The sequence below is a fragment of the Hibiscus syriacus genome, unplaced genomic scaffold, assembly GCF_006381635.1.
Source record: "Hibiscus syriacus cultivar Baekdansim isolate YM2019G1 unplaced genomic scaffold, ASM638163v2 tig00110556_pilon, whole genome shotgun sequence".
Taxonomy (NCBI): domain Eukaryota; kingdom Viridiplantae; phylum Streptophyta; class Magnoliopsida; order Malvales; family Malvaceae; genus Hibiscus; species Hibiscus syriacus.
In genome coordinates, this window is record NW_024062779.1 from 5,445,711 (window position 1) to 5,473,086 (window position 27,376).

The window sequence follows — 27,376 nt, forward strand, 5'->3', positions numbered from 1 at the left end:
TAATTGCACCTAATGTTTTCTTATTTAATACTATTATCGTAATCACCAATCCCAAAAAATGAGGATGAAATTGTATAAAGTTAATAGGGAAGGACTAGAAGCTGACATCAAACTAAATTTTATTTCATACCATAAGAAAAAAAATCATAAAATTAAATTATTTAATATCATCTCTTATAGGAAGAAATAAAAAATAGGAAAACCGGAAATTGAAGGGAAAAACGCATTATCAACACATTTTCTACTATGGATAGAATTCATCAAGTTGAGGTAATGAGTTCTAATAAAAAATTATATTTTATTAAAATTCAACACCTTATCATGACGAATTTCATGAATAAAATAGAAAATACCGTAAATCCCAAAATAAATATCCGAATGTTTTAATGGGCTAAATAAAAAAACCAAATGCCCTAATCGGTCAAAAAAACCAAATAAAGTCTTATGTCCGTTTCAATATCGAATATATTCAATTTCTTTTAATCAATACAAATTTGGGAAGGGATGCGTTGCATATACTCGAACCTTGTCTTTTGATTTCAGCTCATACTAACCTTGTCATTATGAGTGTGACTTTGTCATTATACATCCATGATTAATACGGACAAAGGACACTCAAAATGAGCACACACAACATTATTCCTTAGATTATTATACATAAACACATTTTCAGACCTTATCCGAGCCTGAGATATGTTCTGTTCTGTCCAACCGTACAGAAAATTTAGACATCATGAGCATGACAGCAAAATTTGGATGCCCATGAAACCAAAACTCATCTTCTATTTACACATATCATCCTACGCTTACACAACCTGTTAAAATTGCTATGGATTGTGCTTTGTAGCAATTAAATCCAATTCTATTAGTAACAACTAGTTTATCTAATGGGATGATATATTATATTCTTTAACTAAGATGAGAGATTTAAATCTTAACGTTTGCGTATAGAATAAATTGGGTTAAAAAGTCGCCTCATAATGGGCCTTAGTAAAACTTAATATGAATTATTTGGTCAATAGATCAGGTACTAATGATAATTTTTAAAAAAATCCAATTATAGTATGCTTAGATTGTATTGCTTGTCATTGTAATAGCATCATTTAATGTAACTTTTAGGATGACAGATGAGTATAATTTCGTAGACTCCGCATTGCACCTGTTCTAATTGAGACAGTAATGGTTATAAGTTTAGTAAGTAGTAGACAAGTGTGGATCTAAAAAGTCATATACGTTGTGGGTACGAAGTGAATTTAAGACCTTACCCGCCTCGCATCCGCCCATCCACTAATTACCTATTGTATAAATTTTAGATCATTATGAATTGGGTTAATTATCGATTCATACACGAAGTATATTGAATTCTTCGTTTCATACATAATATTTTAAAATTCTCGATTTCATACATGGTATTTTCTGCCGTTAATGAGTTCATCCACTTCCATCACGAAAAGTGACATAAAATTATATGACTATTGACAAAATGACACGTGACATTTTATAATTTTTTTTTTAAATTTTTATTTTTAAAAACAAAACCCACGCTTTTTATTTTATTGACTTACACCAGTATAAATATATGTTATATATTTTTGTCAAACTAAGAGAAAATGAATTTTATTTACTTTTAAATTAAAAAAATAAAATAAAATGTACCGTTTCATTTTGCTAGTGATCACAAAATTTCACATAGACAAGTGTAAATTTGAAAATATAGCCTCATAGACGAGTGTATTTAAAAATTTATCCATCATAAATGATGGGCAGATAATAAATATAAAAATATTAAATAAGTATGAGGATAGACAAGGGATATCACCATCCGACCCACCCATTTACCATCCATAGTAACTTCCACAAAAAAGAGGCAAAAACTTCTTGATATTTTATATCAAACCCGGTACGCTTTTTCAGTTCATCAAAAAAGTTAGAAACTATCAAGTCTGAAAGTATAATGAATCGGAATTTGAATCCTGTCATCGTCAAGTTTTTGCTGCAAATGTATGAGATATGAGGCTTAAGGTGCAGGATTTCAAATCACAGTCGCGGTCGCGTTTTCGGTTATTTCGTATTTACCGTGATTGCGACCGTCGCGGACGCTATTGCGGTCGTCGTGGACGCTATTGCGGCCGTCACGAACCGTTTTTTAAAACCCTGTTAAGGTGTTTCCCGTGGTGGCTTCACCTGAAAATCGATTTGAGGGGTGTTGGTTGCGGTCGCCGTTGACGAGGTAAAACAGAGGTTGAGGGTCATTTGATTGACAGGTTGTGACGGAAGAATGGTAGCAGCAGGAGTGGTAGCCAAGTATGAGAATCCTGATGATGCTGCAGCAGAGAACAGTGGCATTGACTTAGCACTGGCTTCACTTTGCATTTGCAACGCCAAATTGGCGAGGCCTTGCGGAGGACTGGTTTCGACTCTTGTCACCACCGCGCTTTCCTGCCAAACAAGTCAAGAAATTTTGGCGATACATAAGATCAATCTGAGGTTTCGTTGAAGTGGCGATAAAAATCGAAAACAATGCCATGTTAATGAGACAACATGCCCATGAAATACAGAGGTAGTCATTGTTTTTGTTCTCTAAGGTTAGCGCAACGAGGTTTTCACCTCACTAGGAAAGTGCGCAGGACATACACCATTCCAGAAAATTGGCTGATCTGAAGTCCCCGCTAGCCCTTTGTGAACTGGACCGAATGTTGCCGCAGCAGTGTTCACCACCTGCAAAAGTGAATCATAGAATGGTCGATACACCATCCATCGACAACAGGGAAAGTTCAAGACACTCAATTATCCTACAAAAACAGGCAGTGTATGTTTCATAAAGCTAGCAAGCACCATTCTATCCTAGTGAAACATACAGAATAGTTCAAATGAATAGTTACCCTTACCCTCAAACTCTTCCAGCCATTTATGTCAAAAGAGCTGGAACAAAAATTGGCATGCCCCTCATTTTCTACGGACTCGTTGCCAACAGGTGCAGATATCCCCAGGTTCAGATCAAGGTTGTGAGTATCGCCTGCGTAGAACCTCATTTAAACACAAGTTAACAAAGCACCATCAAAAAAATTATCATCAGGCAAATAACTTCTATTAGAATAAATATTAGTCACAGAATAATAAGAAACCAGTAACAAATGATACCTTCCTTACTGGTGTCAAAGATCATCTCCCCTTCATATGAACTCGGGTCGAAGTTGGTGACTGCTTCCCTTCCGTTACATTTGATAGCTGCCTTGTCATAAGCCCTGATTTCCAGGGAAAAAAAATAAAAACGTGGACATATGTTGGATGGAACCCAATTGAGGTTGAGAATGGAGGATAATAAATTATCAGGTAGAATGTAACTCGTGATCATTAGGACCTTGCAGCTTCTACTTCACTGTCGAACAGCCCAAGATAAATATACCTGCAAGCAAGCATCACAATCCCCACTATAAAACACTACCCAAATTGTTTTTCCATTCAGAGAGAACCAAAAAACAGTCCGAGAATTAATTCTACAAAAAAATAATTCTCTGTTTGACACCAAGAGGAACTCAACATTTCACACCCTTAATCATAGTATTTTTTTTATACAAAATTTAAAATTTCAAAAACAATTGCCTTCACTTTTTGCCAAGGAACTGCCCCATCCGAGCTTCCCACCGGCCACATTTGTGCAGCGTCACTCCTCAATATTTCGAGCTTCCCCTCGAAAAGCCAGTACTCTGCCGTCTGAGTATGTGCACAAATTCTTCCTTTTTCAAATTCTTCATCTGTCCATCACCAAAAGAAAGCAGGCCACAACTTAAACACTATCATTCAAAGTTCAACCATTTAGTTTTTGTAGTGAGCTTCATTAATCAATTTTTTATACAGCGGTAATCAAATTCCAACCTGTTTCATATCGTCCTCATAATCACTAAGGCTGAAATTGATATCAGCATCAACACCTCGGAATTTAATAGCCGCTCGATCATAGGTACTGAATCAAACATACCCAGATTTTAGAAAAACTAAGATAAACATAAGTTCATAAACTAAATTAACAGATTATTTTCCAGTAATTTACCTAGCTGCAGCATGAGCAGTGTCAAATCCACCTAAAAAATCAAAATCCAGCCAAAAAAAAGGTAAAGTTTGATCAAAACATTCCGAAGTGAAAAGAGAGAAAAAAACCTTAATAATGAAGTTGTCAACCAAAATATTTTTTAGCTAATTATATCCATACCCAAATATACTTGTCTCCCGCAATCCCTGAAAATAAATAATAAATAAAAACTGAGCAAATTTTCGAAAGAAACTTAAGTTAAAGCTACTTCACAAACCAAATCAAAATTCAGTTACGCATAATAGCCATTCAAAACATTCTCTTAAAAATAGAATTTCGAAAAGAACGGAAAAAAATACCAAATATGAGATTCCCATCTTCCAGTTCTTCTATAGAAAGTAACTCCTCGATACTGTGAGCTTCGAGAGCGAGGTCCTCGACGGCTTTTCTTCACCGTATGTGATGGCTGTTGTTGCATCACCTGCGGGTGACCAACTTCTTTTACCACGCACGAAAGATCGATCCACTTGTGGTTAGTACAGTTTCCCGAGCCTTGCTCTTCGGGGCCTCGGAAATCAGCTCCAACTCCCTTCACCGGAAATAGTTCCTTAGTAATCACCACAGGTGCGTCGTCGTTTTCGTTCTCGCTTCCTCCACTCCCAACTCTGAGTATGTCGAAGCTTAGAGTGAACGCGTCTCCGTTGGCACGTGTGAAGCACGAATTATCGTCATCGTTTACGATTGACGAATTCGAGGTTTCGGATTCGTCCATTTGGTTTGCAAGATATTCATTGAGCTCATCAGTAAAGAGAGCCACAGAGTAAGAGTCTTGAGTCGACTCAGTCTAGGCGACATTAAGATTAAGATCTAGCATTTCGCCTTAACTTCTTGTAGAATTAAGTTTTGACTCACAGAAATTTTCAAAATGAAACAAAAATAATTAACTCTGACCTTCAAAAACAAATAATCAGTCAGCTTTTCTTTTCTCTTCTCTTCTCTTTTCGCTCCGAAAACAATCAAATCCTACGGCAGTAACTGATTCTATCACAACTATTAAAAATATAAAGAAAGAGTTCGATTCTCTTCCGCGAGACCGATATCAAAATGAGGCTGGCTTTCGTTGTATTACTCGGCGATCAGTTTTTAACAAAAAAAGAGATCGCCGGTAACAGATTCAATTGAACAACAAAAAAGAGAGGGAGAGGGAGAGGGAGGGAGAGCGAGAGAGGGAGAAGGCGATGGAACGTAAGAAATACACATTTTTAACTATTGCTGCGGGATATATAAACATTTTCTATCCTCTTGACACCGGATTCTCCGGTTAACCGGTTTATCTGATATTGTACCTAATGTTTTGCTTTAATTATTTCAGATCAATCTAAATCATATATTTAATTTTAATAGATAAAAATTTTAACGAAATTACTTTATATAAAAAGATTCAAACTTAAAATTTATTTAAATAATATTAAATTATTTACTACTTAAATTAATTCTATTAAATTGTGCGTGTGTTTTCAGTGTCGATGGAACTGCGAATTGAACAGCTATAATTAGAAATCCAAAACTTGAATTTTGTCTTAATAACTAGGTGACTCATTCACCATAACATCTCTCTTTCTCGGAATCGTAATGCTTATGACAAAAAAAAACAATTTCAATTATTTTGATATTCTCCCAAAAATCAAATTCTCACGTCATTTCACTGGTTCCGACAGTGCCAAAATATTTACCTTTCGTCTTCGCTCGCGTTCCACGTGTAATTGAAGACAATAGAGGTGCATTCAATTACTCCTTACCCAACGATAAGCCAGTGTACCTTCCATTAATCTCCTACCTCGTGCCCAAACTAGGTACTGCGCTACTTACTGCCTAGTTTCAGGACCACAGGATTACATATCTGATATTCCAGTCAAGTATTGCCTCTACGACCTACAGGTTACGCTTTTCATCTAACGGCCAGACTTTGCTATGGGTCAGCTAATCCTACGTTCATGGATCATCCAAACCCGTTAATACTCTTTGTCACTGTACTACCACTTTGGGGCTTCTTTTGGAAATTATTATTCAAAAAACCCCTAAAAAATAATTTATTAGACCAATACCTCTCTAACAGTATTAATTAAAAAAATATTTTTAAATTATCTATATATGATTATCTCATATCTTATAAAACATGTTTAATGATCATTGCGTTTTATTGGGCATAAGACGTATCAATTTTTTGTAAAAACTCAAAGTCATACTATGTGGATAATTTGGAGGTATTTTTTAAGTAATATTATTTGCAGGCATTGGCCAATAAATTTTTTTGGGGAACTAATAATGCCCTTTTGTGTAGAAGAAATTTTTATTTTATCGTTATTTATTAATGTTTTCCAATATAAAAACCAAAAATATATTAAATAGAAAATAAATCGATGCACCTTTATAATAGTAATACAATTTGTTGTAAATGAGCGGGTAGAAACCGTACATGTCGATGGCTGCTCGCAGCTGGCACGTACTGCCCTTGCTACCCCACTTTAACTATTTCCGGGTATTCCGTTTCGTTTGTTTTTCGGTTGTACCCTCGAAAATATTTCCAATTTCCGTTTGTATCCCCTGCCGCCCTTCCCCAGCATAAAAAACACGTTTTACTCTTTGTTTCCCTCTTTTCTATTTTATTGATGGTTACGCGCTCCAGTTCTCTGTTTTAACTCATGATTCTGGTGAATATGAATGGACTTTTTTATCCTCGCTCTCAACTAAAAAAAAAGCATTTTATTAATTAATTAAACACTTACCTAACTCCAAAGAGTTCACATAATTTTAGTTTTATCATTAAAATATGGATTCATTCTAATTTAATTTAAATATATTGTTGGTTGTCCTCTTAGTTATAGATTTTATTTTGATTAATCCGAATCGATCTGCATCACCCATTTAATTTTAGTAAGTCTCTCAATATGAAATTTTTACATATACAAATACTTAATTTAAATATTTAAAAATATTTTTAATAGTAAAAAATAAATTCAACATTCTTAAATATAATTCAATATATAATAAAGAATCTTTTTAATATATCCAATTAATCAATCGCAGTGTCGCACTAAGGGTGCGTTTGGTTCACGGAATGTAAGATTACCAGTGAGAATGTAAGATTACCAGTGGGAGTAAAAGATTACCAGGGAATAGGATTACTGGGAATGTTGTATTTTGTGTTTGGTTGGTTTAGTACGAATGTAAGATTATCGTGTTTGGTTAAAGGAATAAAAGATTATTGGAATGTATATTTGACCAAATTGTCCTTATTATATATTTGTATAATATTACAAATTGTAAAATATTTATATATTTTCTTTAAAAATTTAAATTCATAATATTTATATAATTTTTTTTACAAAATTAAAAATATAAAAAAAATTTAATGAAAGGGTAAAAAAAATTTAACCCCTGAACTTCATATAAAATTTTAATTATAGATTTTTTTTGTAAATCTAAAACAATTTAAGGATAAATTTATAATTTAACCTTCATAGAATTTTTATTATTTAATGACAGAAGAATGATATTTTTGGAAAAAAAATAAAAATTTAAGGGCATTTTAGTCCAAAACGCCGGTAATGTTACAATACCTAAGGGAAGGGAGGTAATGACATTCCGGTAATATACACAAAAAAATCTACTATTGGTAATAAAACATTACCGGGAATGAAATTCCCGGCCAACCAAACATGGGAATGTGGGATTCTCATCCCATGGGAATCCCACGATCCTTGAACCAAACACCCCCTAAGGGTGCGTTTGGTTCACGGAATGTAAGATTACCAGTGGGAATAAAAGATTACCAGGGAATAGGATTACTGGGAATGTTGTATTTTGTGTTTGGTTGGTTTAGCAGGAATGTAAGATTACCGTGTTTGGTTAAAAGAATAAAAGATTATTGGAATGTATATTTGACCAAATTGTCCTTATTATATATTTGTATAATATTACAAATTGTAAAATATTTATATATTTTCTTTAAAAAACTAAATTCATAATATTTATATAATTTTTTTACAAAATAAAAAATATAAAAAAAGGTTTAATGAAAGGGTAAAAAACAATTTTAACCCCTGAACTTCATATAAAATTTTAATTATAGACTTTTTTTATAAATCTAAAATAATTTAAGGATAAATTTATAATTTAACCTTCGTATAATTTTTATTATTCAATGACAGAAGAATGATATTTTTGAAAAAAATTAAAAATTTAAGGGCATTTTAGTCCAAAACGCCGGTAATGTTACAATACCTAAAGAAAGGGAGGTAATGACATTCCCGGTAATATATCCCAAAAATTCTACTATTGGTAATAAAACATTATCGGGAATGAGATTATCGGCCAACCAAACATCCACAATCCTTGAACCAAACACCCCTAGAGGTATGGACTTGAAATGAACATGCTTAATAAATTATGGATCCAAGTAAAAAGGGCAAACTTTGTCGTTAAGTTTTGAAAAACAATAACTAGTTGAATCTTTTTTTAAATCTATGAAGTTGGAAAATGCGTTCATGGTATCATAGGAAACATCACAACCCGCTTTGACTTGATTCAAATAAATTAATATTTTAAAATATATTTTTTATATTAATTTATATTCAACCCTACTTTACTTGATTCGAATAATTAATAAAAATAATATTCAAACCATATCCAGTTTAAGTAAAAATATATTATTTTAACCATTTAAAATATAATAAATAATTAACATTTCAACTATTTATTTGAATCAACTTGATATGGGTCGAATATTATTTCAATTATTTATTCGAATCAAGTCGGGGTGGGTCTAATATAAATTAATATAAACAATATATTTTAAAATATTAATTTATTCAAATCAAATTGAGGCGGGTCGAACATAGACAACATATTATTTGGGTGGGCCAGGTTGAATATAAACAATATATTTTAAAATATTAATTTATTTAAATCAAGTTGTTTTAGTGTTGTTTCTATTTTTATTATATTTTAAATGGTCAAAGTAATATATTTATTATATTTGAACCACCTAAAAATATATTATTTATATTCGATCTGCCCCGACTTAAGTCATTTTAGTGTTGCTTTAATTTTTATTATTCTAACCTTAATTATATTTTAAGATAAATATCAGTTGATGTGAGAAGTATACTATAAAATATATTCAGGGTAATTGTTGAGTTGGTTCTTTATCATCCAAGGGACAGAGTTTCAAAACCCCCACCCACAATGCAACACAATTTGTTTCAATTTGTTTTCTTTCCTTCAAATGGTGCCATCGGAGGAAAAATATTTAAATTAAATATAAATTAAATTAATAAAATCCCTCCAATGATATCGTGAAATGTGTCATTTTATAATTGAAGGATTAAATATATTGAATTAATTTAAAATTATGACCACTTTGATAGGTTATGTAAGTAATAATGACTAAATGTAAATTATATCAATTTTACTAACTATCACGTCAATACTTCCATTAATTGTTAACTGTTAGTGATCCGATTAAATGTAATTAAATAGTTGAATTATCTGATTGATAAGAATTCAAAAATAGTGATTGAAATGAAAAGAAGCGTATAGTTGGGTGATCTCTACTAGTTACCCTAAAAATTATTGGCTCCAACAGCGTGATAGTACTAGACACATATTATACGTCATTGTTGGACGTTGGCTTTTATTGCATGGACTTTTTGAATTGACTCATTCCCTGATCCAGCGAAGTGCTTAGGGATGGGCATAGACTAAACCCGACGGGTTTCGACAGACTCAATCAGGTCGGGTTTAAAAAAAATCAGGGTTCGATTAGGTTTTTATTAAATATAATGTTCAGATCGGATTAGATTCGGGTTTAGGATAAAAAATATCTAAACCGACACGACTAGGGAAAATAATTTTACCTTATATATTTATGAATAATTATAATAATATCTCTCCATACATTATTTTTTTTCAATTAAAGCACCATTTTTATCGAATAAAAATAATATTTTTTAATATATCAGGTCGAATTCGGATTTTATCTCAAAAAATCAAGTCGAGTGGATGATATATATTTATCGGGTCGAATCGGATCGAGTAAAAAATATACAATTTTTGAGTCGGGTCGAATTGATCGAAACCCAGCCCATGCTCATCCCTAAAAGTAAGTACTTATTATTTTTGTTCCGTATGAGCTTATCACTTTTTTTTTAGCAAAGTTACCACTTTCGAATTCCGACAGCTTCCGCTAGTTTCGTTGCTTTTCCTTTGGAATTCACAGCCACACATTTATAATTCAGTCGAATTTATATGTCTAAGCTAATCTTACGTTTAAAAAATATGCTCTATTGAACTTGAGTTGGCTGGAACATTAAATTGCAGCTATAGTATATTATAACCATCGTATCGTAATGTTTTTTAAAATCATCATAATATCATAATTGTAGTATAACTATAATTTGATACTATACTCACGAAGTCCTAAATTTTAAATTGGATCAGAGCTTAAAATCACTTTAATTTAATATTCGGTTCAATTACACTCTTAAGACGAGGTGGGCATTTTCGATGAACTTCACCTACCCTCCATAGTTCTCTTGGGGTAGGGTTTCTTTTGTGATCTGAACAATTCATGGGTGGACCTTCGTATCTATCAGGAGGAGCCTTGGTCTCTGTCAATTATATTTCTACATCCACCAATGAGCTTTCCTGCAAATTCCTTTAGTATCCAGTGCTGCACATATTTATAATTCAGTCAAATTTATATGTTTAAGTTGATATTACGTTTAAAAAATATACTCTATTAAACTTAAGTTGAGTGTAACATTAAATTATGATTGTAGTATATTATAACGATCATATCGTAACATTTTTCTAAGTCATCATAATATCATAACTGTAATTATAACCATAATTTGATACTATACTCACGAAATCTTAAATTTTGAATTGGATCGGAGCTTAAAATTGCCATAATTTAATACTCCGTTCAATTACACCTTAAGACGAAGTGGGCATTTTCGATGAACCTTTCATCTACTCTTCATAGTTCTCTTGGGGCAGGGTTTCTTTTGTGGTCTGAAATGGGTTAACTTTTGTATGGATCAAGAGGAGTCTTAGTCTCCACCAATTATATTTTTAAGTATTAATTAATATTGAAAACGCTAAATTTTTAGAAAATAAATAAACAAATTACCGGACACTCATCAATTAAAAAAGTAGTATTTTTGAAAAAAAAAATAATTTAACTCATTTTAATAAATTTCTACTTCCGCCCTTATAACAATTCTTAGGTTTGTGTTTCATGTTAGGGCTTTGATCAAATATTGCTTATATTGGGTTGTGGTTAATTCCCATGTTTAGTTTGAGCTCTCTCAGTTTTTGGGTTCATCACTTTTACTTTCGTTTAATCTTTTTAGCGTATTTCAGCTTCTGTGCATCAACTCTTTCTTCAACAGAAGTCCATATTTACCCCAACACTCGAAACATTTGGTTAAAATTAGGAGCGTTCAAATTCGGGTACATGAGGTTTGCGGGTACCCGAATCTTCAGGTATTTGATTATTCGGCCTATGATCCGGCCCAGATGTTGTGGGTACCCGGTAATTAGATATTCGGATTTTACGAGTATCCGTAATTTGGATAATCGAGTACTCGATTTTTTTATCAATTTTAAATTATTAATTTTAAAAATACACAAATTTAAATATTCGAATTACATACTCTAAGGGTCGTTTGGTTCACGGAATGTAAGATTACCAGTGAAAATGTAAGATTATTAGGGAATATGATTACTGGGAATGTTGTATTTTGTGTTTGGTTGGCTTAGCAGGAATGTAAAATTACCGTGTTTGGTTAAAGGAATAAAAGATTATTGGAATGTATATTTGACCAAATTGTCCTTATTATATATTTTTATAATATTACAAGTTAGAAAATATTTATATTTTTTCTTTAAAAATTTAAATTCATAATATTTATATAATTTTTTTACAAAATTAAAAATATAAAAAAGGTTTAATGAAAGGCTAAAATTTTAATTATAGATTTTTTTTAAATCTAAAATAATTTAAGGATAAATTTGTAATTTAACATTTGTAGAATTTTTATTATTCAATGACAGAAGAAGAATATTTTTGAAAAAAAAATAAAAACTTAAGGGTATTTTAGTCCAAAACACCGGTAATCCAATAATACCTAAGGAAAGGGAGATAATGATATTTCCGGTTATATACCCAAAAAATTCACTATTGGTAATCTTACATTACCGGAAATGAGATTCTCGGGCTAACTAAACGGGGGAATGTGGATTCCATTCCCATGAGAATCCCACATTCTACCATCCAAACACCCCATCTTAACATATAATTTAAAAGTAGTTCTTTCCTTGGGAGGTTTTTTTTAAATTTAATTTAATATATAAAAATATTAATAATTAAATATGTAATACTATTATATAAAAAAAATAAATATAATTGGGTACTTGGGTAACTGGGTATCCTAAAAAAAATTAATTTTGTGACTCAAGCCCGACCCATAAAATGTTAGGCCGGGTACCTAACCCGAAACTTTATTTTTTTATATTATAAAATGTACCCAAATTTTTTATCGGATCATCGAGTTAGGTATTTTTGAACACAGTTAAAACATGCTACATGTATTCATATTATTCATATGTTTTTTATATTTAAAAAATTAAATTTAAATGTTAACATCCTTAAAACTCTTCTGATAAATTTAGACTTAAGGACACATGAAGTATCAAACTTTTGAGAAAAAATTAAACCTGTCAAAATTTAAAATCATTTCAACTTTTTGTTTTGTATAAGTCATGATTTTTTTATAAAAAAATTCATATATATGTATATATATTTAAAATTAAATTTAAATGTTAACATCCTTAAAACTCTTCTGATAAATTTAGACTTAAGGACACATGAAGTATCAAACTTTTGAGGAAAAAATTAAACCTGTCAAAATTTAAAATCATTTCAACTTTTTGTTTTGTATAAGTCATGATTTTTTTTTTAAAAATTCATATATATGTATATATATTTAAAATTAAAAATATAAGTGACACATATTTTAATTTATTATGTCTTAAATTTCATCTTAGTCTGGGTTAGCTTTGTCCTAAATGGTGTTGGAGATAACCAATCACTCGTTTGGTCTTATAAAACGCATTTCAAGAGCTTTTACGGAGTGGTTGCGTGGTCTTATAAAAGCAATTCAAGAGCTTTTATGACGGTTTACATTTTACAACCTCATTTTCTTCTCCTAGTCATATTTCTTGGTACTTTAATTTTTTAAACATATTTCTTAGTACTTTATACTTGGAGATAATGAGTCTAAAACAAATTATTTTAGGTTAAAAAGTTATATTTTTTGAAAAAAATGTTAAAATACTCCTATAATAGATTATGTATAAACTTAGTATGCATGAAGGTTATGGTGAAAAATTACTTGGAAGTGGTTCAATTATTCTAATTAGACTTGAGAATACTGAGGGGGATACATGAATGGATGTAGTTCAAATTGTGTTACGTCTTAAGTGGGAAGTATGCATTAGTTATATAAGACCACATAATATTGGGGTGGTTGACTGTTTGATGTAACTAAGTTATGAGATTCCGTTGGAGAGAAGATATTTTCGATACCACAAGCTTAAATTGCAGGATTGCTACATATGGATCAAGTAGCCATAAATTAGTTGATTTTGTTCTTCTTATAAAAATTAGGTGTGCGATGCAGGTCGGTCTAAATTAGTTAAAACAAAACTTTAAAACCGAAAGAACAACTAAAAAAAATATTTTAAATGAGCACACATAATTAAAGGATGCAGAAATTTGGTCGTTGGAATACTTCAATGGTTATGTACGTGAATGAATGAATAAATAGCTTAAAAAATCCTAAGCTACTTTCTTGCTCCTATTTTTCTTTTAACAATTTGTGTTAATTTTATTGGTCAATTAAAAAAAAATTTCTTTAATTTTATTTAACCAGTAGCTTTGTCGATTTTGATGTTGATTGTCGCCCCGATTATCTTTTTTCTTTGTTTTTTTAATTATTTAATAAGAATAATTATGTCTTTGTAACATGTTATATGCCCTTATAACACATTTATCTTTGTATTTGTGGCACGTTTTGTTACGTCTTTTGGTAGCATACGATTTTTTTGATGTTGTTTTTGTTTATCTTTTTTCACAGGGTTGGATTTGACATCGTCACAATTGATTAATATAGCGCTTATTTGTTATCACGATGATCTTCCCTGCTTTCGACCCTCGGATTGATTTGGATACGCATTTTGCGCTTGTGAATAGTTTTCTCATGTTACTCGACTCTGATTTGTGATTTGTTGATGATCTTTCGGAAATTTCATCTATTTTGTGATTAATTTGTTGATGCAGTCAGATTTATTCGTATTTTTATTTTGTTCGAATATTAATTAAGTTTTTTAATATTTTTTTATAGTCTTGTGTGATTTAGGTGAATAATTTTTATATAAATAATTATAAGAAAATATTCTAACTATAATTTAATTAATCTTTATGGTTATGCCGTTATATTCCTGGGAACCAAACGAAATCCTACCAGTCGTCAAATTATTCTACAAGAAAGCTAAGTTTAGTAGTTTTTCTTGGAACTTTCCCCAGTGGATGAGAACAAAAGTCTTAGTCCACTTCAGTGACGAAGACTATTTTCATTCCTTGATTGGTCCACATTCCATTCACTGTTTCATTGCGCTTTCACAGCATTCAAATTTCAAAGTTTCAAAACCCACAAGTAAAAGCAAACCTTAAATGGCCCCTTTCTACCCGCTCAATTTTCTTCTTCCATAAAAGCACGCCCTTTCCCCTTTCTTTTCCACCGTTGTTTTTTCTTTGAGGGGAAGTGACACAAGAAGAAGATGGAGAATGAAGAAATGACGATTGATCTCAGAGGAACCCCGACATACGATGGCAGATACGTCCGTTACAACATCTTAGGTAACATCTTCGAAGTTCCTTCCAAGTATGCTCCTCCTATTCAGCCTGTTGGTCGCGGCGCTTACGGCATCGTTTGGTAATATCCTGCTTTCCTGAGCAAAACTTTGCATTTTTACTTCCTTCCCACTTTGGGTTTTCGTTACTTTAGAGTCTAAAGCTGTAGATTCATCGAATTGGTTGATTTCTTGGGTTATTTTTATTCTTCATTGTTGGGATTTCAGTGCTAAGCAGAAGATCTAATTAAAAGTGTAGAAAACGGAAATCTTTAGTGCCCTTTTAGAGAAATTTCAGAGATGTAACCAGAAAAGAGATCTGGGTTTGTTCCGATTTAATGTTTCATTTAGTTAGAATTGAAATACTCCATTGATTTTGATATTGATTTTGTTATGGGGTTAATGAATTTGATTCTCGTGATAATTGCAGCTGTGCCACAAATTCTGGGACAAAGGAAGAGGTTGCAATAAAAAAGATTGGGAATGCATTTGACAACAGAATCGATGCTAAAAGAACACTCCGTGAGATCAAGCTCCTCTGTCACATGGATCATGATAATGTGATCTCTACATTCATAATATATTTGCTTTTTCATGTTATACTATGGAGGAGATTTGAAGGGTTGCTTTAATACTTTTGCAGATTATCAAAATCAAGGACATAATTACACCACCGGAGAAAGAAAAGTTCAACGATGTTTACATCGCGTATGAGCTAATGGACACTGATTTGCATCAAATAATACGGTCTAGCCAGGCTCTCACCGATGATCACTGTCAGGTGATAGACTTATCGTGTTATCACACAACACCGATACTAGTTTAAATATAATTGTGTACTTGAAGTCAGGCTGTGAATTCATATTTGTTGAAGCTATATGTTGCTTTGCAGTATTTCCTATATCAACTGCTACGGGGCCTGAAGTACATACACTCGGCAAATGTTTTGCACCGGGACCTAAAGCCTAGCAACCTGCTTCTCAATGCAAATTGTGATCTTAAAATTTGCGACTTTGGTCTTGCGAGGACCACCTCTGAGACAGATTTCATGACCGAGTATGTCGTAACCAGATGGTATAGAGCCCCTGAGTTGCTTCTCAATTGTTCAGAGTATACTGCTGCTATCGATATCTGGTCAGTTGGCTGTATCTTAATGGAAATAATCAGAAGGGAGCCACTTTTTTCTGGTAAAGATTATGTTCAGCAGTTGGGGCTTATTACTCAGGTATTCATCAATTCATTTTCGTTCAAACTCAATACCCATTGCTTCAGTTTCGTAGTCGATTGGAGCATGAAGCTGGTTGTGAAATTTGTAGTCGATGGATGCATGATTACAAAACTTGTTTAGATAAACATGTTTCTTTGTTTGATTACTCCGTAAAACAGCTACTGGGGTCGCCAGAAGATTCAGATCTCGGATTCCTTAGGAGCGACAATGCTCGGAAGTATGTCAAGCAGCTTCCTTGTTTCCCTAAGCAGCCTTTTGCCGAAAAGTTTCCAGATTTGTCTCCCGTGGCAATCGACCTTGCTGAAAAAATGCTAGTTTTCGATCCAAGCAAGCGCATCACCGGTAAATTCGGGCAATAGGATTTACAATGGTTGTGCTTTTTCCACATTTTCTGTTGTCATTTTTCTTATAAGAAACATCTCTTTCATATGGTGCATGTAAAGTCGACGAAGCACTGAATCACCCATATTTGTCAAGTCTTTATGAGATAAATGAAGAGCCCACTTGTCCTTCGCCTTTTGTGTTCGATTTCGAGCAGATGACCTTGAACGAAGAAGATATTAAAGAGCTGATATGGAGGGAGTCTTTGAACTTCAGCCGAGACAAGATGCTCGAATGAAGTCGGTAACAAGTTTTTTACTCCCTTCATATTGTTTTGCTTCATTATAGTCCTGGTTCAAAGGTTGATTTCAATGCAGGTGCTTGGTTATGCATAAATACAAGAAAAGGAAAAGGGAGATAGGTTCTTCCTGGTAGTGCTGTGATTTAAAATGGTGGAAATAGTTTTTTGTTTTTTGGGTTCATATGGGAGTTTGATGTTGTGATTATATACACTAGTTTTGGAAACCCTATCAAGTATGAACCATTAAGATGAGGATTTGAATTGTTACGGGATCCCCCATTGATTCTAGATCGGGTCATTTTGGATTTGCCTGATTCGAGTTATTTCATATTCGAATCATTTCAAATTTGAATTAAACGATAATTCTGTGTGTATTTAGATAATTTTTTTTAAATATATGAATAAAATATAAGTTAGTATATTTTTCTGTTGCTCCCAAATAAGCATATGTTACTTTGTCCAGGGAAGTTATTTGTTCGATTGATTTGTTTCTGGGTGGTTTATTTGATCTGCAATATTTTTCACATAACTACATGTTGTACGTGTATACATTTAAATAACATATATCTTGAAATTTTTACTCTTTCAACGATTTTGTGTTGTTGACTCTATTTTTTCCCTCCAAAATTTAAACTATTTTTCTATTTTATTATAATATATATATATACATATATAATTTATAAAAGAAATAATTTATTATAATAGTTATGATTAAATTAATAATTAAAATAAAATAAAATTAAGCGAATTAGATACATTATAATTTAAATAAAACAAATCAAAATATTTTATTTTTTATTTTAATTTAGTTATAAAATAATCTTTAGATTTTAATATTGGGAGTGTGCTCAAATCAAGATAGAAACAAAGGACTAGGGCAATCAAACAATTTTAGAAACGACGTCGAATCCAACCTAGGGCTTACAGAAACAGAAGCCTTTTTAGGCTCTTGGACGCTATGCTCCCAGCTTTTGATTTATCCAAATCATCATTCCATCATATTTAGCATGTTACTTGCCACGTGAACATTGAACAGCCCCACACCTTCACCTGTTACACGTCAGCATCTCCCTCTATATTTGATTAATTACCCATCCCCTTTTAGTCTAGTGGCAGTGAAAGAGGAACACTGTCAACAAAGTCTATTACACCCAAGCCATAAGTGCCCGTTAGTTTCCCCGCAATTAGTTTTTCGGAAGATGTTTTTCTCATTTTAGAGTGTTTGGTTTATTGGAATTAGGTGAAACAAGGTGTAAGAGACTAAAATAGAAAAGGGGAATAAATAGAGAAGAATTGCAGATTTAGGGAGGAAAATAGAATAAGAACAGTAGAGAAGAGGAAGACGAATCAGAATGGTAGAGAGAGGGGAAGCCAAACAATTTCATTCATCATATTTCTCATACAATTCTAAGGCAAAACGTATTATATTAATAACCTCTAAAGCCCAAAACCCAAAAGCCAACTATATATTTATTTATTTGTAAAATGGCACTTACACAAGGGCTGAATTTTGCCAAGTTGGGAACTTGACTTGTTCGGTTCCTTTCGAGTAGTGCGACCTTCCTGGATTGCAATATATTTTACCACTTGATGTGTGGAATGAGTGTTTAAGCGATGAGGAGAGATTTAGCCTTACTAAGTTTTTACCTGACATGGATCAGAATACATTTATGTGGACATTGAATGACCTTCTTATGGGTTATAATTTTCATTTTAGATGTCATCTTAAGAAGTTGTTTGATATGTTGAAAGGAGGGTTATTACGGTTGTCAATCTTTGCCAAATAAGGGACTTCTTGGGTTAGTAAGCGTAGGGGATATAGTATTGAGGAGCGGCTTCGTGTTTTGAATATTATGATAAGTCAAAAGAGTTTGATGCATGAGAAATTAGAAGACGATGAATCTGAATCCTCCAAAAGAGAGGATTTGGGTGATGGATTGTGGAGCAAAACGGTTAAGGATCGAAAGGCTTCGCAGCAAATGGCTCGGTACTTTGACTATGAGGTTGAACCGAATTTAGAATTCATTTCCCAAGGATAGCTGATGGCTTCGGAACCCACAAAAATATGGGAAGCTGAATCCGTAAGATAAGCTTAAAGCAGGTGGGTCAAAAGTTCCCACTGCAAAAGAGTTAGGGCCCCCTGATTTGGATATGAATTCTGAGCCATATGATTTTACAGGAACTCTTACTCGACAGAAGTATAAGTCGGGGGCAGTACACAGGCGTAGGGTTGGACGAGGTTGGATGATGAAGCTGAAGACCCAATGTTCGGAACGGGTATTCAACGAGACCGATATGTTGTACGTTGCAGCATCATGGGGAAATCTGGTTCATTGAGAGCAGGGAAAAAGTATGACCGTTTAAGAGCTGAAGAATTAGCTATTGATAGTTCCTTGGCTTTCCCTTTTTCTTCAAAGCAGAAGTTTCAGGCCTACGGTAGGAATAGAAATATGAATCAATCGTTGAAGGTAAAAGCGTATACTTCAAACCCACCTAGCATGAGAACAATCAATAATTTTGCCAAGAAGGCCAAGTATTCAGAAAACCATCTGCAATTTGCAGTCGGGAAACAGAAAAGTCTTTGAAAGGCGGGAATCTACCATTTTCAGTGAAAGGGAGTCGAGTTGACTTATCTGAAGGCGCAGAAATGTTTCGTCAGAATAAAAACTGAGGAGAAGACTTCTCTGTGGACTCTTCACCCAGGTCTGGTGATCAGAACATTAGGAACAAGAAATAAAAAACAGGGCGAGAGTCTCCTGATCTCGGTTTTAGATCTCATAAAGTTTCTTCAACAATGATGAATGACCGATTCTTGCAGTCTGATAGTAGAAAAAAACCATCACAAGAGAAGATTAGAGGGAAGTACGTACAAGATGGAGGAACATTTATTGATCTTCCAAAAGGTAGTAAAGTATTTTTTTTCGAAATGAAGAAACAGAATCTGACTCATTTGAGCAATTTGATGAAGACGAGGATAGCAATCCTCTAATGGGAAGGAAATTGGCATACCCCAGTGGCGTCATAAAAGATTTTGGGTTGTCTTCACTGAAGTCTGGGCTAGATTCTAAAAAAACAAAATCCTTGGTGAAAAATTCTATGGAAGATGGATGGACTGTTGATGGAATCACTCGCTTCTCCAAGAAGAGCTCCCGAGAAAATGTGCATGTACCAGTAGAAAGCTATTATTTGAAAGGAAAGTATAAGGGCAAGATGCATGAGAACAGTCCCTACTTTAGTCTGCCTCTAGTGTTTTGGACGAGGTTGATAGGAAACAGGTTTACGAGTTGGGCAAAGATGACAGATTAAAAATGTCCTCATCAAGGGTTAAAGGTAGAAAGGTGAACTTGCCTATGATCAGTCTAATTCTCAGTCAAAGTATCTGCGTGATTATCTTGCTGATGAGGAGGATGCTTCACCTGTGAATGGACCATTAACAGCTGAAAAAATCTTGGGTAGAACTGGGAAGAAAGGAAAGAAGAGGATGGGGAAGGAGTACGTGGCACGTGTCGATGGAAGGGGTGAAGATGGTAACCTGCAGTCCAAACTTCAGCAGCAAACTGATGATTCCCTTTTCTTAAAGAAGGGAAAATGAAAACTGGAGGTTGATATTGGTACTCTTGATATCGAAACTTCTGTTCTCTGAGCTGATAAAGCATGCTAATTTGGCTTGTTGTAATATGCCAAGAATTCGATGATTTTTTACGTTCTCATTCTTCGTAATGCCCAAACCATTCCTCCATGGAAACACACAAACAGGGAGATTTTATTAGGAGGGCCTCATAAAACAAGGTAGAAAAGTGAAAGAAAGAAAATAGTAATTTTTTATTCACAAAAACAAATATTAAATGTGAAAGAAAGAAAATTTGAAGGGGTAAGATCAAAGTTGTTTTTAACCATGTTGGAATCGAACAACTTTCAGAGTCAAAGAAGTAAAAACCAGCAAAAATTCAGTTTAGATGATTTGGAATTCACTTTTCTCCCACTAATTCTCTTTATTAAAGCTCTGTTGAAAAATGAAAATCAAACCATGCGACTAGCTATGGACTGATATATTGGTTAGGTCTCTCTCTGTATATCAGTAGATTTTTGTTTCTGGTTTTTAATAAAAACAGAAGCACTTTAGGCCAAATTATCCTACTCCGAAACATCTTATCAAATTTACCTAATGTAGAAAAAGCCACAAACAAACTATTTCTTTTACGTTGAGTTAATTTTGACTATGTTTGGATATTAAATCAAGTCAGCCAATATTAATTAATTCTAAATGGTCAATTAAATTAACGGATAAATTTAAATAATGTATAAATATTAAGGATCAAATGTGTAATTATGTCAATTTTATTAACTGTCTAATCAACACTTCCGTTAACTGTTAACGGCTAGTGGCCTAATTGAATACATTTAAATAATTGGGTGATTTGATTGACAAGAATTCAAAAATAATGGTCAGCACTTCCGTTAACTGTTAACGGCTAGTGGTCTGATTGAATGTATGTAAATAGTCAGATAGTCTGATTTACAAGAATTCAAAAATAGTGGTCAAAATAAAAAAGGGTTATAGTTGAGTGGTCTCTGATATATTTTACCCTTTTTTTCTGTAGAAATGAGTCAACGCCGAACTCTAATAAAGCTGACGACATCCTCCATGATAGCAACTGAGCATCCAGCCCTCTTGGCTGAGGCTGAGAGGCTCCTTTATAAATAGCTGCTTTGAAGCCTCCGCCTTTCTTCATCAGTTTAGCCTTGATATATCTGAGAAGAAGAAGAAAAAAACCCTGAAAATCAAGTCGATTCTATATCCTTCCCGCGCCCACGCGCTATGTTTGGATACCCAACATTTCCACGCTCCTCCCTGACGTCTCCGTTATTTCAACTAACTGTAGACGAGTCCTACGACTTGGTGAGCAGCAGCGGGAGTTACAACTCGCCGAGTTCGCTACCGAGTTGTAGCACTCAAAAACAGAGTTTAATGCAAAGGAGCCATTCCCTTCATTCTCACTTTGACTCAAACCTTAACGAATTTGTTGACTCCAATTACAGTCGGGTTAGGAGAGCTTTAAGCACCGCTGACACGGAGCAGGTAATTTACTTAAGGATAGCCAGTTGAAAGTACAGACTGCAGACAAATTAACCCTTTAAAACAATTTCACTTGGATTTAAGTTTACTTTGTTGAATGAGTGGGAATAGGGGCGGAGGGGTGGTGGTCGTCGATCCGAGAGTCCATTGTGGAATGAGAGTAGTGCGAGTGCCATAATCGAAGGAATGAGCAGAACTCACCGCTACAGTCCCGAGGAAAAGAAACAACGGATTGAAAGATATCGATCCAAAAGAAACCTCAGGAACTTCAACAAGAAGATCAAGGTCTTTACTCTTAATCTTAATTCTAGATTTATGGAGTAGTAATTATGTTTCATTACATTTAATTGTAGTAATAAGTATATGCATACATGCATGCATTTACACGTGTAACATTAATAGAAAGACGTTATCTTTTAAAAGACATGGTTAAGTGATACTACCTTTTTTTTTCTTGTTGGTAAATGATCAAGTGATACTTTGAATGTTAGATGCTTGAGCTGGATTAATTTCTATCAACCATTTGGTGATGAATATCCATACTTTCATCAGTATACATGTAGGAAAACATTGGCAGACAGCAGGCCACGAATCCGAGGACGGTTTGCAAAAAATGAAGAAATTGAAAACAACGTTCCTCAAGTTGAATGGAGCCACCACATAGGTGGGGATGAAGAAGATGAGAACTGGATCCATTTTCTTGACTCACTCTCTGCCAATCAAAAACCTTCCTGGTAATCGTTTAACTGGAAAAAAAATCTCCAGGAAAAACCCAATGTGAAAAGTAGAACATAAAAAGGAAACACTAGTGAGTTGTGACTGATTTCATTCCTGAAACCTACCAAAATTTTTGGGGGTCTTTGTCAGACATTTTTCTAGAGTGTTTCTTTAGCCTTTTCAAACCTTGCCAATATTTTGATGTAATCAGACAGCAAAGAAAAAGTAAGTTTATTATTTTCAGAGCTCGTGTTGGTTGGTAATGATTAGCTTTGATGTTGTATGAGAATCTCAACTTATATCTATCTTTAGCTAAAGGCCATTACTCTTTTTCAAGCCAACAGAGAGGGGAAGGGCGGCTATGTTTATTTTCTGTCGGCCCCTGGAAGCGGCTGTGTGTTGCCCACTAAGTCCAATGAATAAAGACCTTTGCATTAGGGAAAAGGCGTTCAAAACAAAGTTACTAGAGAATCATCATTGTCCCCAAACTTTCTTCTTTGAATACTCGTAAATGGACAATAACCTTACTAAAGAATGCTACATCGAAGTTTATGGGGATTGCAGAGCGGGGGAAAAAGTGATGTGCGTTGCCGTTAATTTATTTATTGAAGTTACAAAATCCTGACATACAGCCTTTTTTTGTGCAAATTTAAATTCTTAGTAACTTCAATCGTTCATTATAACAATCTTTACTTTTGTTTTTCGATTCAAATCCCATCGGTTCACAATGCATTTGATAAGTAAAAACTGGGTCCAGTACGGTACGTTGTATAATGGCAGAAAAATGAGCCTGATGCAGTGAAATCCCATGCGCTTGGGAAGAGGCTAGCCGTCCCAATGATGATGGTAGGAATTGGTTTATAGTCTAAGCAGTGATGATTAGCCGTCTTTTGGACATAATTGAACTTCTACTTTCACCAACTAATGTTAATTGTTGCATTACCAAGAAGTTAAAATATTCGTAGTAGCTTAATATTGATTGACACGAGTAGCAGAGTGCTCCTCTCTTTTTGAATGAAAACTGGGTGCCCATTCTCACAATTAGCAGGATTTAACTCGGGCACCGTCCCATCAACAGCACTCCATTAAAGGTCTACCTTACGAATTACCCTGGAAAATCCTATCAAGTATTCAACAATATAAAGGCAATGGCCATAAACTATACCTGATTTCTTTTTCTTCACGTTAAGTTCATGTTCATACTTCATCGAATCAAAATGAAAAGTTTCCAGCTCTTTGGATTACAACAATTTCTAAGAACAAAATTTTAAGAGTTAAACCGTGTAATCACATAATTAACGATATGCCATCTTCACCCTGCGCTCTGATTTTTTATCTGCCTTCCTCTTGAAAGATACAGGATATAAGCTAAGCCGTAAAGGAAATACGAGCACTTGGGGAGTATTCCTGTGTCTTCTTCTTGACTTTCTTGAATTTCATAGACAACTTCATATCAAATAAGGAGAAGCAAGGCATGTTGATTGGGGGGGGGGGAAATCACACAAACGCAGAGAAACCTAATGCCATCTCACTGATACACTAATACCTGATATTCGCTGACCTTTAGTTTTGCTATCATCTTCTCCATGCCCTTTCATTTCCAATGCCACCTCTCGGACCTCATTATTTATGGTAAAAGAGATGCCTTTAGCTTTCATCTTTGAATTGCACTTGGGAAATGGATTCTGTACTACTGTGGTTGATTCGCTTTTGACGACATTTTCAGGAAGAGTATCATCATTTAAGACTGATGCAAGATCATTCATTTTGCCATCACCTTCTGCAAGCTTTTGCTTTTCCACCAAGACTTGGTTTTCCACCAAGGAGTTATTTTTAACATTCATCTCATCGGCAGACTCCTGAAGTGAAATTTGATAAGCAACATCATCTTCAGAAGCCCTCGATGATATCCTTTCTGAGATGTTTTCAAGAGAAGACATATTATTCAAGGGCAATGACATATTCTCCTGGTCTTCCATATCCATACCAACTGCAACATCATCTACCTTAATAGTGTATGCACCTGAATCTACATGAGAAACTTTAGAACTATTACACTCGCCACCCCGTGTAAGAGGTAAACTATTGTTCTCAGATGGAGAAGAAAAATCCAAAGCAGCTGCATCCAGTTCAATGTCCATGGAGGATGTTTGATAAGATATCACATTTTCATTTGGTATTACAGCATTTACACCATCACTCACATTCTCATTTAGTACGACAATATTTTGTTCATAGCAATTTTCTAGTTGCATACCCTGGTTTTGATTTTCAGTTTCAATGGAGGCAAATCCTACATCTGAGGCTTTACAAGTCTCTAGTTCTTCCTCAGTTGTAACCGTGTTAGTTATCACTACCATTTGAGAATCCCCAAATACAGGGGTTCAATGTTCTGAACATGTATTGTCTAATAAAGCATCATCCTTTTCAGGAAGAAGATCGAGCTTGATGGAATTTTCAAACACCCAATTGTTTGTAACAGATAACTCAATTGGCTCAGGAGTAGACGAAAAGCTTCTGGCTGTTGTCGGAGGCTGGGAGGAAGCCTCAGTTCCAGATATCAAATCCTTAACTTGGAAGCCATGTGATGGTATCTTGTCAATGATAGAATCAAAATCAATGGGTTTCACAGTTTTGGATACATTATTGGAGGCAGAGAAAGACTTTGCCATGTCATCCAGCAATAAATCACCTTCTCCACTAGAGATGGGATCCCACTTGAGCCAGCCAGCAGGCCAAGGGCAAGGTGTTTCAGAGTCAGATGGCTGAACATATGACACAGGTTCAACTCTGATAGCCTCCTTGAAAAAGTGCTTTCTTATTAAAGCGTTAGTCAAAAGATTCCAGAAAGAAGAAAGGGAGTTCCACACAGAATGAAACATTAACTACGGTCAACCTAAAAACTACAAAGTTTTGCGAGTTAGCATACCTACAATTTTTTGAAATAGCTGCTTTAGCTCGTTCCATAGAGAGACCAAGCAAAGATGCTAAGTTTGCAACATCATTCGGCCCTTCAACTTCACAGACAGAAGGTGCAGCACTAGAAAATATGATACTTTTTCCTCGAGTCCTATCCAGCATCAACTGGGACAGTATGCTTCAGATAATTAGTTCACATTGACAACATCTATCTTAAACAACCACAATTACATCTTATAAATCAATTAAATAACCAAAAGCCAATCTCCCAATTCATATCCTAGTTCATCACATTTCATCATTAATAAATTTAGAATACAGTTATGAGCTAAAACAGAAGAATTATTAGGAAACATCAACGCAACAAGCTTTGAGTTCCTCACCTTAGCATTGGATATCATTTGCCCCCTTCGATGAGCATCCACAATAAGATCAGAATATGCAATTTCAAAACGAACGCCACGCTGCCAGATCCCAAAATGAAAAATAAGATATCCGTTGAAACAAACCGATATTTCAATATTGAAGGAATATATAAATCAAGTCTATAACAAACCTTAAAAGCAGCTTTAACCATGGGTAATTTCAAACGAAACGGCAACTTATCTGAGAGATCAATTGAAATTATGTCCACCTATATTACAATGAAAATATATATATATATATATATATAAAGATTAAAAAACATATCCACAATTGTTACTCGATTTAAATTCGAATTAATAAAGGACCTCTGCCTTTTCGCACGCGTGATCAAATGTATTTTGGTTCAATGACCTAACGGCAACAATGTCGTATGTCTTCAATACCGGGTTCCCAGAATTTAAAGCCTGCGACTGCGACGCGGTGTCGATGCAGACAGTGAGGCGCGTGTACAGGCGGAAAGGAGAGGAGATAGGAACTCGGAGGAGGTCTCGGTGGAAGTTTACGGAACATGAGAGAAAAGGGGCGATGGGGAGGAGAGGGATCAAGCAACGGTCGCGATCAGACATGACGCCCCTGATCGTACGGCTGTAAGCGATTCCCGTGTAGCCCAGCTCCATCGCTTTGACCACGATTTTAATGCGGGTGGATTTGGCGGTGGAGTTGGCCTTGCCGAGTGGCGTGGAATCGGTGTGAGTAGAATGGGCATGAGTCGGGTCGGATTTTTAATCCACATGATATGATCCAAGAATAAGAAGTCCTCTCCTCGAGATTCGGCCCAACTAATTAAAATAAGATTTCATCTGATCTAACTCGATATGTAACTTAAAAATTTGATCCAAAATAATAATAAAATATTGTTTTTATTGAATAAAAATAATGACTTAATTGAAAAAATAATATATAGAAGAACATTATTATAATTATTTTTAAATATATAATTAAAAGTCTCGATTTAACCTAAACTCAATTTTTAAAAAAAATCTAACTCGATCGAGTCGGATTCGGGTCTCATGCCCATCACTAGGTGTAAGAAATATTAAGGTCGAAGAACCCCATAGGTTCTCAGACAGAAACAGATTTCAGGGTAAGGGTTTATGGTGTAGGGTTTAAAGATGAGGAGGAGCCGCTTTGGGTTTATACGTCGTCGTATGTAGCTCGTTAAATAATACACTTGGATCGTCAAATCGGTATATTGGACCACCTCTGTTTACAAGGGCTTTCTTATTGGGCCGACACTTGGCGCGCTGGTTTACGCTCGAAAGAGTTTTCATTTTTTAGCTCACAAAAGAAACACAAAAACCTTAAAATGCGCTTCAAAATAACCGCTAAAATATTCCACGTCACCGATCCGCGACTATGCTTCTCCTCATCTGATAG

At 34.2% G+C, this 27,376-nt stretch overlaps 2 protein-coding genes and 2 pseudogenes across 2 annotated transcripts; 2 read left to right on the top strand and 2 right to left on the bottom strand.

Annotated features, from left to right (window-relative positions):
- Nucleotides 1-2,138: 2,138 nt before the first annotated feature.
- Nucleotides 2,139-5,031, bottom strand: LOC120131639 (annotated as a pseudogene).
- Nucleotides 5,032-14,836: 9,805 nt separating this feature from the next.
- LOC120131765 (mitogen-activated protein kinase homolog NTF6-like) lies at nt 14,837-16,932 on the top strand. The gene is made up of 6 exons (XM_039148689.1): nt 14,837-15,093; nt 15,441-15,570; nt 15,654-15,791; nt 15,903-16,235; nt 16,397-16,580; nt 16,682-16,932. Exons 1-6 carry the CDS (start codon nt 14,939-14,941, stop codon nt 16,855-16,857), a joined length of 1,116 nt encoding a protein of 371 aa, XP_039004620.1. The 5' UTR covers nt 14,837-14,938; the 3' UTR covers nt 16,858-16,932.
- Nucleotides 16,933-18,918: 1,986 nt separating this feature from the next.
- Nucleotides 18,919-20,204, top strand: LOC120131766 (annotated as a pseudogene).
- Nucleotides 20,205-25,038: 4,834 nt separating this feature from the next.
- LOC120131546 (protein GAMETOPHYTE DEFECTIVE 1-like) lies at nt 25,039-27,270 on the bottom strand. Its single transcript, XM_039148517.1, has 6 exons — nt 27,169-27,270; nt 26,305-26,664; nt 26,130-26,207; nt 25,957-26,037; nt 25,585-25,738; nt 25,039-25,499 (listed from the first exon to the last, which is right to left on the bottom strand). Exons 1-6 carry the CDS (start codon nt 27,268-27,270, stop codon nt 25,039-25,041), a joined length of 1,236 nt encoding a protein of 411 aa, XP_039004448.1.
- Between the last annotated feature and the right edge of the window lie 106 nt (nt 27,271-27,376).

Excerpts from the sequence above, each read along its gene's own strand:
- LOC120131765 (XM_039148689.1), top strand. The coding sequence starts at position 14,939 with ATGGAGAATGAAGAAATGACGATTGATCTCAGAGGAACCCCGACATAC. Across the intron at positions 15,571-15,653 it reads GTCACATGGATCATGATAAT|ATTATCAAAATCAAGGACAT; the intron begins GTGATCTCTACA and ends ATACTTTTGCAG. Across the intron at positions 16,236-16,396 it reads AGTTGGGGCTTATTACTCAG|CTACTGGGGTCGCCAGAAGA; the intron begins GTATTCATCAAT and ends TCCGTAAAACAG.
- LOC120131546 (XM_039148517.1), bottom strand. The coding sequence starts at position 27,270 with ATGAAAACTCTTTCGAGCGTAAACCAGCGCGCCAAGTGTCGGCCCAAT. Across the intron at positions 26,665-27,168 it reads ACCGATTTGACGATCCAAGT|GCCAACTCCACCGCCAAATC; the intron begins GTATTATTTAAC and ends CCACTCGGCAAG. Across the intron at positions 26,038-26,129 it reads TGGTTAAAGCTGCTTTTAAG|CGTGGCGTTCGTTTTGAAAT; the intron begins GTTTGTTATAGA and ends GGGATCTGGCAG.